Below are 12,238 nucleotides of genomic sequence, written 5' to 3'. Positions count from 1 at the left end.
TCCCTCTCCCTCTCCCTCTCCCTCTCCCTCTCCCTCTCCCTCCTTTTTTTCTTCTTTTTTCCTTTGATCTTCTGCAGTGTCTGGCCGTAGCAGTGCCTATGGGGACACCACAGCTGAGGGCCACCCTGCTGGACCCGGCAGTGTCAGCTCAAGCACAGGTGCTATAAGCACTACTACAGGCCAGCAAGAAGGAGATGGATCAGAAGGGGAAGGCGAGGCTGAAGGAGATGTCCACACCAGCAACAGGCAAGGGACTTTGTTTCCTCTTCCAACATACATTCTGCAGCATCATTGTTTGTAGAAGAATAGACCGTAGGTGCTTAATTTCAACAAAAATGATGAGTAGCTTTAGAAAATAGAAGTCAAAAGTGAGTTTGACAGGTGTCTGAAACAGTTTAGAGCAAGTTGTCTCCACAAAAGTGCTTCCATCTGTGCGTTCACCAGTGTAACGTGTTGCCACCTACCTGATGTGAATCTCATGTAACTTATGCAGGTATAAAAGTGAGGAAAAACCCTGCATGAGTCTGTTAGGAAGTTGCTGCAATATAAAGCTTGGCAGATGATGAAATTAGGTGCTAGGGAAAAAAGTGATATTTGCTGAGCACCTTGGTAGAGGTCTGCAGTTTCTCGTTGCATGGGAACATGCTCAGGAGTTTTTTATGATGCTGTTTGCAACTGGTTTTTGTCTTGAGAGTTGATTTCTGCAGGTAATTGCACTCAGCAACATCATTCTGAAGTGAAGAAGCACCCGTATCTGCATTTTTGACATCTCTTGGCTCTCGGGGAGTCCTCTCCTGTCAATGCTAAATTGATCATTTGGGGATTTCTTCTTGCTCTTTTATGCTAAATTCCAGTGCTCTGCTGCTGATCCTGCTGCATCCCATTTATTATAAAATGTCCCAAGTGCTCTGTGATTCTATGATTCTGTGTCTAATTCCTGGCTTCTGGTTTGCCAGGCTGCACATGGTCCGACTGATGCTACTGGAGAGGCTGCTGCAAAACTTGCCCCAGTTGAGGAACGTTGGAGGAGTCCGTGCCATTCCTTACATGCAGGTACCTGAGGAAGGCCCAGGAGCTAGGACTTCATCAAGGAGTTACTACTAGAAAAGTTTAATTTATACTAAATGTTCATATTAGGATGTGATGGTGCAGGTAGAATTTGGAAAAGAGCATGTATCTGAGATAAAAATCTGCAGGGTTTTTACGGGTAATAATCTGCATCTGTCTCATGTGGAACTGGACTTTTATTACTTGTGGCTTCTATTTTCAGGTTATCCTGATGCTCACGACAGATCTAGATGGGGATGATGAGAAAGACAAGGGAGCTTTGGATAACCTCCTGTCTCAGCTCATTGCAGAACTGTGCATGGACAAAAAAGTAAGTTATTCAATGAGTAAACATTCTGCTACCCTTAGGAATCAGGTGCAGGGGTGTAACGCAAATAGATTGTTGTAGCAGTGTGCTCAGAGAGTTTGTTTCTTTTGCATGCAAGATAGAAAAATGACCTGGTTCTGGCATCAACAAATTAGCGTAAAAACTTGTTTTCCTGAATTCAGTATGATCAAGGATGCACACACAAATACGTTTTTCAGTTTTGTAACTGCTTTCTGGAATTCAGACTACTGTTATACCCTTATATTGAGGAATTTATAATATTCTCTTATTATTGCTTGAGCTTCATTTAGAAGCATTTCTTGGGAATCAGAGCACTGAAATTTTGATGTCCAGGACGTTATGCTCAGGCCTGTAAGTGAAAAAGCTCTCTCCCTGCAGGACGTGTCTAAGAAAAATGAGCGCTCTCCTGTGAACGAAGTACATTTGGTGGTAATGAGACTGCTCAGTGTGTTCATGTCCAGAACTAAGTCGGGATCCAAGTCTTCCATTTGCGAGGTATGTTCTTCAAACTGCTTTTTCAGAGAGGTGATGGCTTTGGGGTACTGTTGTTCATCAGAGATGGTCTGAAAACTATATAGACTTTAGTGTAAAAGTAAACAGCTAAGTGTGCTTTGGAATAGTCTGTGAGGAATCTGCAAGTAACATTGCCATTATTTGGCTATTGTGAAAAAAAGTGTCAGCTGAAACTCAGGATGGAGGAAACTGATAGGAAAAGATGACTGGATTCCCTGGTTTTGCCAGCAGTTTCCAACTAGGCTCAAGGCAGCACGTGAATAATGTTTCTTATAATGGCTCGACAGATTTTCCCATTGCATCGTACTGGTGTTGAAAGGGTTAAAGGGGATTTGTAATGTGATTATTGGAAAGCAATATGCTGCTGTGTCAACGTAAAAGTCGCTAAGAGGATTCCTTAGATATTTGTTGCTAAAAGGTACAGTAATAAGGCATAAAAAGCAGTATGTGTGGTGGGAAGGAGATTAATAAAAAAGCATAGAGGTTAAAAAATTTAGTCTGAACTGCATCAAATTTTAATGAGCTTATGAGCTGTGGGGTTTGTTTGGATTTACAGGGCTGCTTTAATAGTTTTATTTACAGTAGCTTTTTCTCCAGCCTTTGTTATTCGCTTGAGCTTCCCACAGAAATCAAAGCTTGTCGTCTTGCAGAATGCAGGTGGAGCAATACCTGGGTGGAGCAGAGCCTCTGAGCAGCGTCTGCAAACAGGGGCTCTTTCTCTACCGGAATTCACCCCCAGCTGGCCAAATCCCAGATAAACAAACAGAAATCACACCTTTTTTTTTTTTTTTTTTTTAAAAAAAAAAAAAGAGAGGGGGGAAAAAAAAGCACCCTAGTTGTCTAATCCATAGCACAGTGGCCTCTGGCACATGTGTCGAGGGGAGATTAGACTTAAGAGGAGATTTTATTTGTTTTCCTTTACTAAGCGCTTGTTCAAAAGAGTCTCTGTAGATATTTGAGTTGCTTTTCTTAAACACACGCACAGAAAAAAATGTGAAAAACCCAACCTCAAACAAACCCCAAACTTAAAAGCTGCCTGTAAAGTTTCCTAAGAACCTGCTCTTTTATCTGGACTGTCAGCAAATGCCATCTGACACTCTTGGCTTGTCTTGCTCTTCTGCAGTGGGCTCTTAGGTGCTCTAGTAATCCCTCTCCTCTTTGTCTCAGGCTTCTTCCCTCATCTCTAGTGCCACTGCTGCCGCCTTGCTGAGCTCCGGTGCCGTCGACTACTGCCTTCATGTGCTGAAGTCTTTGCTCGAGTACTGGAAAAGCCAGCAGAACGATGAGGAGCCTGTAGCCTCTAGCCAGCTCCTGAAACCTCACACCACTTCTTCTCCACCCGACATGAGCCCTTTTTTCCTCCGCCAGTACGTCAAGGTGAGCCCTGCCTGGTGCTATTAGCGTTTATGCGACCTGCCTAAACGCTCTGCTCGCGCAGATGGGAACACAAGTGTCTTTGCAGAAGTGCTGTGCTGTCAGCTGGCATCTGCCCCCGAGTTGTGCAATTAAAATCCCTTCTCTTGCAGCCTTGTTACAGCTTGGATTGCCTTGAGTGCTCTGTCAGAGTAGCCCTGCTCGCTATATCCGCTGATGCGTTCCTGAACCAGGCGGTTTTGTGGAGCTGCTGTCATTGTTTCTGGCTGAAAGGCTAATCTTCCTGAAGGGGAGCTACTTCGTCGTGCGACTCCTTTTGCTTGGCAGGCAGAATTTCTGAACCACTGCTACTTATTGTGGCATCCTAGCAGCTGCTGAGGATTTCCATACTAAATCCTAGGCTTGTTCCACCACCGTGGTGCCTTTATTTTAAGATTTCACTGATGTTGAGAGAGGCTTTGATATAGGCACAGGTGCACTGAAATAAGCCTAGTTAGAGGTGAGGATGTCTCTTAAGTTGAAGGCTAGTGTATTAAAATGCCTTAGGGCTATAGAGGAGCTTACTGCATCCTGACACTTAAAGTCCACATGTGGATTTGTTAGCTTGGCACTCGGTGATCAGTCGGGAGCGTTTCTCATGGTAGCAAAGGTGCAAAAGAGCTTTGTTTTTAGAGAATGGACAAATGCACTCTGTAGTTTTCAGGACAGCACGGTGTGGGTGTTATGAGCCAGGGGCTGATGGAGTTTTCTCGCTTCCAGGGTCACGCTGCAGATGTGTTTGAGGCCTACACTCAGCTTCTGACTGAGATGGTACTGCGGCTGCCCTATCAGATCAAGAAGATTGCGGACACAAATTCCCGCATCCCACCTCCCATCTTCGATCACTCCTGGTTCTACTTTTTGTCCGAGGTAGATGAGCACGGGCCAATCCTGCAAGTTTTAACTGAAAAGTATCAGTAATGCTGTTGTGTACTGGGAGAAATGAGCTGCTCTAGGACTATTTCAGATCCATCTTTCATTCCCTGCTCCTTGAAATGTCAACTCTTGACATTGTTTTATTTCTGTTGAACAAGAACCTATATGAAAGCATATTTAAAAGCATATTTTGGTGCTGCAGGTTGCCTGTTGGCAAGCTCCCAGTACTAATGTTGTAGTCTTGCCTTCCTTGTCTAGTACTTGATGATCCAGCAGACTCCATTTGTACGCCGCCAAGTCCGCAAGCTTTTGCTTTTCATCTGTGGATCGAAGGAGAAATACCGCCAGCTCCGAGACCTTCACACCTTGGACTCTCATGTTCGTGGAATTAAAAAGCTCCTGGAAGAGCAAGGCATTTTCCTTCGTGCTAGCGTAGTCACAGCAAGCTCGGGCTCTGCCCTGCAGTATGATACGTTGATCAACCTGGTAAGGAAAACTGTGTGACTTGGTAGAGAGGAAAAAAAAAAAGCGTGTGTTGTAAGATGTCAGGAATGGAAACGCTGATGTGATGTTGAATTTTGCCTTTCAGATGGAACATTTAAAGGCTTGCGCAGAGATTGCCACACAGCGAACAGTAAACTGGCAAAAATTCTGCATTAAAGATGACTGTGAGTTCTTTCTCTTAGAGCATTTCAGAGCACAGAGGGCAGGATTTTTATGTCTCAGTTTGATTCGTGTCTCCTCACGTGAGGAAATTCAACAGAGAGAAAGAAATTTTGAGTAGGACTGACTTTTTTCAGCACTAATTATCACAGTGCTCTAACTGTATCTGTTCCTTAGCTAGAGAACACCCAGGCTGCAGTTATGGACATTATTATGTACTAGATAACTGGCAAGATTGGGAATAAGAGATGTGTGTGTTGCTGTTGTGCCAACAGGCAGTTTGTGATGAAACATATTACCTTGATATGCCCAGGCTTTGGGCTTCCCTAAAGTAGGGATGGAGGGTTTGTCATGTTCTGATCTTGATTCAGCTTTTGAATTCTTGATTCAATGACATTTTTTTTTTCTTTCCCCCTGCAGCAGTTCTTTATTTCCTCCTCCAAGTCAGCTTCCTGGTGGATGAAGGGGTGTCCCCGGTTCTGCTGCAGCTGCTCTCCTGTGCTCTGTGTGGCAGCAAAGTGCTGTCTGTGACTTCGTCTTCGGGCTCCTCCAGCACCTCCTCCGCCTCTGCTCCTGCAGCATCAGGCTCCGGGCAGCCAGCAACACAGAGCAAATCCTCTGCTAAAAAGAGCAAGAAAGAAGAGAAGGAAAAGGAACGGGAGGGTGAGCTGTGGCTGTGCCCACTTCTGTGGGGCTTTTAGGGTTATACCCTGATCTCTCAACGTTTCATATCCCTGTTTTAGAGACTGTTGCTTTCTTCTTGGGGTAAATAATCCTGCTGTGGAAGAGGCTCTTGGCAAGAGCACTTGCTGAATTTAGTATCAGTTAGGACAGAAATGCATTTCTACTGCGGGTAGACTGGAGTGGGTCAAAGATGAGCAGTATGCCCTTAAAACTGGAGCTCAGATTAGGTGCTGATCTATCCCAAGCCTGCTGTGAGTATCTATAAAATCGCCCGAGCTTAAGGTTGTGCAATGAAAATTACCTTTCCTGGTGACAAAGTATTTTCTATGTAAGCTCTCTGGCCCCACTGTAAGAGACTGAAAGGCTCCTAGAGATTAAAACAAGTCCTGGACATGCACACCTAGTTAGCTCTCCTTTTCAATGACTGTGTTCAGGCTTGCTGCTTCTGCCCCATTTTTAAGCTATGTTGGAGCCAGAACTGCTGCTTAATAGATGCCCAGACTCTTGGGGAACAATAATTGGGCTTTTCCCCTACAAATCTTGGGCATGAGGGATACTCTTTGGTATTGAACATGTTTGTTGCCTGTGCACATTTATGGTACATCGACTAAACTATAGTCATTTATCTATGTTGTCCTTGATGACTGTTTCGTAAAGCAGAAAAGCGGCCTGTGTCCGAGGTTCTGTGTTTCATCTGTGTGTCCTGTGCCACCCGCTGTCCCCTAGGTGAGAGTTCAGGCAGCCAGGAGGACCAGCTGTGCACTGCTCTGGTGAACCAGCTGAACAAGTTTGCGGATAAGGAAACCCTCATCCAGTTCCTGCGCTGCTTCCTGCTGGAGTCCAACTCGTCCTCGGTGCGATGGCAGGCGCACTGCCTCGCGCTCCACATCTACCGGTGAGCTGCCTCGGCGTGAACAGTCAGTCTCAGCTCCAGCAAGTCAGCCCTGAAGAGTTAGTGCTTGAGCCTCTCCCCTAAAGGGTGCTGAGGCTTGCAGATGGATGGCATCTGCTAGGGCAGGGAGGACTTGCTCTTTACTGCTCAACTTGGTGGTCCTCTGAAACCAGCATTTTATTGCTGCCTGTAGAAGCACTCTCATGATGTCTCCAGGAACAGATATTTTGGGGGAAAGTGAATTTCTTTCCGAGGCAGGCTCGAACTGACAGTTAGAAAGGTGGGAGTGGAGATTACATAGGGGAAGGCAGAGCTCAGGTTGCTGAGCTCCTTCAGGGCTCTGTTCCAAAGTTGCAAGTGGCAAGAAGAGATGAGGTTTAACTGCATGAATTCAGTTATATAGAAAGATAATAGTTATCTGTTATGTAGAAGTTTTGGTTAACTGTAGCATGTATGTTCCTTTGGAAACCAGCCTGCGTACCAAGTGGACTACGTAGCTGTTTTCACAAGCTGAAGGAATATATCATCTGTCCTACAGGAACTCTAACAAGTCCCAGCAAGAGTTACTCCTGGATCTCATGTGGTCAATCTGGCCAGAACTTCCAGCCTACGGAAGAAAGGCTGCCCAATTTGTAGACCTCTTGGGATACTTCTCTCTGAAAACACAGCAGACAGAGAAAAAGGTAGAGTGACCTCCTGAAAAGGAGGAGCAGCCTCCAGGTTCTGCTTTAGCAAAAATATTTCCCATTCCCACAAGAAGACTCTGTGAGAAAATACATTTTTCTTCCATTTCTGATTTTCTGATTTATAGTGGTTTTTGATATTTCAATTCCTGGAAGTTTTTAAAACCGTTACTTTTGAACGAAGGAAGTGGTGGGATTTCTCTGGGGACCCATGGCCTGAGAACAACTATTTTAGATGCATTGGTAATTGCTTGCATTATGTGCAAAGAGTAGGGAATGCCCTGCGAAAGCTTGTCAGGAATCTGCAGTCAGTGTTGTCTGGCTAATAGAGTCATTACTGTGGTAAAGATCTAATTTTAGGATCAATTATGTTTCTGGATAATGATTTAACCACATAAATTCCCATGAGTATAGTGTGTGCATCATCTGGGTGACATGGAATGCCAGAAGAGGAGAAATCTCTTGTCATTAAAAAATGTAGAAGAGATGAGAGATGATGTTTTCCTAATTGTTTTTCAGTTGAAGGAATATTCCCAAAAGGCTGTGGAGATTCTCCGGACGCAAAACCACATTCTTACCAATCACCCCAACTCCAATATTTACAAGTGAGTTATTCCTGACTGATCCATTTTCCTAAAGGACCTTTTCAGCAGATGAGCTGTGATCCACAATGGGGCTTGTGGTTATTTCTTCTATTGAAGTTATGGTGGAGGAAGGTCTCGTACTGAGATTTTGTGCTTGTTGCAGATGGCCTTTAGAGAATGGCAGGAAAAAAATAGATCTAATAATATATTAAAATGCTGCTCAGTGAAATATAACACTTTTCTGTGTGGCAAAGATAGATGGAAACTTATTTCTTCAAGCTTATTTCTTCAAGTGCATTGCAACACTCTGTTCTGAAATTTGGGCCTGGGGTGAGGGACGGGGTGCAACTGTAACCAGACTAAAACAGTTCTGCTTGCCTGAGTGACTCACGATTACAGCACCGACTGCCAAATAACATGTGTTTTCCCCCTTGCTCCAGCACTCTGTCTGGGCTGGTGGAATTTGATGGCTATTATCTGGAGAGTGATCCTTGCTTGGTCTGCAACAATCCAGAGGTGCCCTTCTGCGTAAGTAACTGGGATCCCTAACGCTGCAGGGATCCATAAGGATCGTGGCCTGCACGGCAGCACAGTTGGCAGCTTTTCTGCTTTCTGAGGGTGTGCTCAGAGCTGTAACGTGTCCTTGTTTGTGTCTTCCCAGTACATAAAGCTGTCCTCCATTAAAGTGGACACGCGCTACACCACCACCCAGCAAGTGGTGAAACTCATTGGCAGCCACACCATCAGCAAGGTGACGGTGAAGATCGGAGACCTGAAACGCACCAAGATGGTGCGAACCATCAACCTCTATTACAACAACCGGACAGTGCAAGCCATAGTGGAGCTGAAGAACAAGTATGTTCAGCCCTGCCTTTGGTGCAGGGCAGGAGAATTTGGGGGAGGTGGAAGAATGCAGATTTACTGTGATGTTGATAGGTTCCTAGTGTTGATACGGCTCTTTCCCAAGACCTGGCATCTAGTTTCATCTTCAATTCATGGGGAAAAAAAAAAATTAAACACCTAACATAATTGTTTGGAGACCAGTATCTGTACCAGAATTGCAACTGGGGGTATTTGGTTCTTGAAACTCATCCAGAAATGCCAAAACTGTTAAATTACTTTTAATAGTTTTGACAATATAACGACTCAATATTAGAACTGAAATTGGAAGTGAGGTGACCTGACTCTTCACTGCTGCTTTAGCTGTAAAAAAAATTCCTTCTCCAGACATTCCCACCAGGAGCAGATCCATCTAGCTCAGGAAATTTATCTATGCCCAAAATTTATTGCTAATTTGATGGTTTAACTCCCCACTGATGTCACTCGGGGGACTCAGGGGTTGCTGGTGACATCACTGAGGGGGTCAGGTCCCCAGAGGTGTCACAGAGGGTTCGGATTCCCAATGTCCTCACCCAGGGGCTCAGGGGTCCGTGGTGACATCACACAGGGTGCTCAGATCGAGGTGATGTCACACAGAGCACTCAGTATCTGCTGTGATGTCACAGAGGGCTCGGCTCCCCTGTGATGTCACAGAGAGAGGGTTATGACGTCACAAAATGAGGCTGCCCACTTCCAAGTTGGAAGCGAGCAGGGGGAGCCGCGGAGATCTCAGGAAGTGAAGAGCCCCCTTTCTGAAAATGGGGAGAGGAAGAAACACAGAGGTGAAAATCCCTCTGTGATGGCTGCAGAATTCAAGTTTTTTTCTTCCACGAGACCTCAACAGCTATTTAATCCTAAACTCTGCTCCAAAGCAGATAAAGGCTTAAAATATATTTCTAGCTGCACATCACATCAAGGCGGGAGCCAAGGATGTGGATCCTGGGACTGCTCTCCAGTCGTCCCTCTTAAAGTAGCTTCTGTGCCCTGGCGGTTGTGCTTGGTGTCCCTTTCCCGTCTAAAGGGATGTCACTGCCTTCCTTTGCCAGGCCGGCTCGTTGGCACAAAGCCAAAAAAGTCCAGCTGACGCCGGGCCAGACGGAGGTGAAGATCGATCTGCCGCTGCCCATCGTGGCTTCCAACCTGATGATCGAATTTGCCGATTTCTACGAGAATTACCAGGCTTCCACAGAGACGCTGCAGTGCCCGCGGTGCAGCGCGTCCGTGCCCGCCAACCCGGGCGTGTGTGGGAACTGTGGCGAGAACGTGTACCAGTGTCACAAGTGCAGGTGTGTCCCTCGCGTGCTGCTGGGCCCTTCTCCAGCCCTTGTGCTGTTGCCCGTGTTGAATGCTCAGCAAAACGCTCTGCTGTTTAAGTAACATGCTTCTCATTAATACCACTGCACAATCAGATTAGTTCAGAAGTATAAAACAGGCTTCCAGAGACTTAATGTTAATGCAGGCGAGCAGTAGAAACCCAAGATGACAATGCTGAAAGAACACGGAAGTTTGGAATCAGAAGTTTTAAGAAAGAAGCTTCCCAGCACAAGGTTATTTTTGGCTGGCCAGAGCATGGTACATGTTCTGTAAGGACTTGGGGTGCCTGGCTTGCAGGTGGTGATTTACATGTATCTTAGGTGTTTCACTCGTGATACTTCCTCAGGGCACTTTGGTAGACGAGCTGTTTTATGGGCCATCCTTCTCTCTCACTTGCTGGGCACGCTCATAGCTCACCCACGTCATTCCCTTAGTCATTTTTGTAAGCTTAGCAGCATTTTTGTGACTGTTCTGGCTTGCCTTTCAGATCCATTAATTATGATGAGAAAGATCCCTTCCTTTGCAACGCTTGTGGCTTCTGTAAATACGCTCGCTTTGACTTCATGTTGTATGCCAAGCCCTGCTGCGCCGTGGATCCTATAGAGAATGAAGAGGATCGAAAGAAGGTGAGACTAAGAGCAGATTCATATGCAGCCATCTCACAAAATCTCAATCTCTCTTTTTCTGAGACATGGAGTACCTCCCGTAGTTACTAGTTGCTCCATCAAACAGATAACTCTTCACATGATGATATTCAGTGCTTTGTTTCTCCTAAGCTAGCTGGCTAGCATGGCCTCTCTCTGTCTTCCTGTACAAGAGGGTGAATTTGGAGGAAGCTTCATGGCAGATTTGCTTTGCAGTTATCCACAGGAGCTTTTCTGGCATGTGGAAGTAAAGTATCAAAGGTTCTGGCTTCCATCTTGTGCTTTTCATCAGAGAAGTGTAGGCTTTCCATGCTTGGCCTCTGATGTGTTACCACCATGACATCCAGGAGCCCAAAGGTAAAAGATTTTCCCTTTCTTTTTATCTGTAGGCAGTAACAAATATCAACACTCTCCTGGACAAGGCGGACAGAGTGTATCACCAGCTAATGGGACATCGACCGCAGTTGGAGAACCTGCTGTGTAAAGTGAACGAGGCAGCTCCTGAAAAGCCCCAGGTAACCAGGGAGTGATGCCTGTCATGCAGAACCTGTGCAGGAGACAGGTTTGAGACACTGACCACTTACACTGCCTGGAAAAGCTAAAGGTCCTTGGTGAGGTGCTGCCCTGCAGCTGTGGCTTGCATTTGCAGTCTCCATGTGTGATTTCTTTTGTTTTTCCCTCTGTTCCAGGATGAGTCTGGCAGTAGTGGAGGGATCAGCTCTACCTCAGCTAGTGTGAATAGATACATCCTGCAGTTAGCCCAGGAGTACTGTGGTGACTGCAAGAACTCTTTCGATGAACTCTCAAAAATCATCCAGGTAGGATGCTCTGTGGTTGGAGTTTAGGCCATTTGTTACCCTATTTTACTAGCTGCAGTGCACATCAGAGGTAGAAAGTAAGATGCTGCCATTCTCTGTTCAGTGATGTAGCTAACAGTAGGTGATCAATTGCAGATTTTTCAGGGAAGGAAAGAAAGGAAAGATTATTTCTGAAAGTTTTGTTTATTGCGCATATGGTTACGAATTAGTTACATTTGCATTACTTGAAGGATTTCACGTTCTGAGATACTAGTTTAACAAGGTTCCTTCATAAAATATATAGCAAAAACAAAAATAACATCGCTGCAGAATAGAAATATCAATTGCGTGCCCTTTCATAGTTCCATAATTCTCATTTCTCCTCCTTTGTGTTGCAGAAAGTGTTTGCCTCTCGAAAGGAGCTTCTGGAATACGATCTGCAGCAGAGAGAGGCCGCAACGAAGTCCTCCCGAACCACAGTCCAGCCCACATTCACTGCCAGCCAGTACCGTGCCTTGTCTGTTCTAGGCTGTGGTCACACGTCTTCAACGAAATGCTACGGCTGCGCCTCGGCTGTCACCGAGCACTGCATCACGCTGCTGCGGGCCTTGGCCACCAACGCGGCCATCAGGCACATCCTGGTGTCCCAGGGCCTTATCCGGGAGTTGTTTGACTACAACTTGCGCCGTGGCGCGGCCACCATGCGGGAGGAGGTCCGGCAGCTCATGTGCCTTCTCACCAGGTTAGCTCTGATCCCACGTTTGAATCCCGGGAAGTCCGGAAAGCCGTGTGTTTGTATGGTGGCATTTGCTGTATGCACTTCTGGTTGTCGTCATTTAAGCTGAAACCACAGGAGCTTTGGGTGTCTAGTAAGTATAAGACTAACTGCAGAGCTTAATA

The 12,238-nt window shown here is 45.7% G+C and overlaps 1 protein-coding gene across 1 annotated transcript in view; it reads left to right on the top strand.

The window, feature by feature from the left end:
• The window catches only part of UBR4 (ubiquitin protein ligase E3 component n-recognin 4), a 69,523-nt gene that overhangs the window by 37,716 nt on the left and 19,569 nt on the right, over positions 1-12,238 (top strand). Inside the window, exons 61-79 of the mRNA XM_026053661.1 lie at positions 78-246; positions 957-1,053; positions 1,271-1,378; positions 1,775-1,891; positions 3,077-3,286; positions 4,043-4,192; positions 4,457-4,684; positions 4,788-4,866; positions 5,282-5,524; positions 6,272-6,440; positions 6,976-7,120; positions 7,640-7,725; positions 8,145-8,232; positions 8,366-8,559; positions 9,630-9,869; positions 10,385-10,523; positions 10,931-11,056; positions 11,231-11,359; positions 11,737-12,080. Of these exons, the coding sequence (XP_025909446.1) occupies positions 78-246; positions 957-1,053; positions 1,271-1,378; positions 1,775-1,891; positions 3,077-3,286; positions 4,043-4,192; positions 4,457-4,684; positions 4,788-4,866; positions 5,282-5,524; positions 6,272-6,440; positions 6,976-7,120; positions 7,640-7,725; positions 8,145-8,232; positions 8,366-8,559; positions 9,630-9,869; positions 10,385-10,523; positions 10,931-11,056; positions 11,231-11,359; positions 11,737-12,080 (3,061 nt within the window). The remainder of the gene's footprint in view (positions 1-77; positions 247-956; positions 1,054-1,270; positions 1,379-1,774; positions 1,892-3,076; positions 3,287-4,042; positions 4,193-4,456; positions 4,685-4,787; positions 4,867-5,281; positions 5,525-6,271; positions 6,441-6,975; positions 7,121-7,639; positions 7,726-8,144; positions 8,233-8,365; positions 8,560-9,629; positions 9,870-10,384; positions 10,524-10,930; positions 11,057-11,230; positions 11,360-11,736; positions 12,081-12,238) is intronic.

The sequence above is a fragment of the Nothoprocta perdicaria genome, unplaced genomic scaffold (genome assembly GCF_003342845.1).
Source record: "Nothoprocta perdicaria isolate Ctin4 unplaced genomic scaffold, notPer1 scaffold_117, whole genome shotgun sequence".
In the NCBI taxonomy this organism is placed as follows: domain Eukaryota; kingdom Metazoa; phylum Chordata; class Aves; order Tinamiformes; family Tinamidae; genus Nothoprocta; species Nothoprocta perdicaria.
The sequence above is the reverse complement of the archived record's forward strand: the minus strand, read 5'-3'. Positions and strand labels throughout refer to the sequence as shown.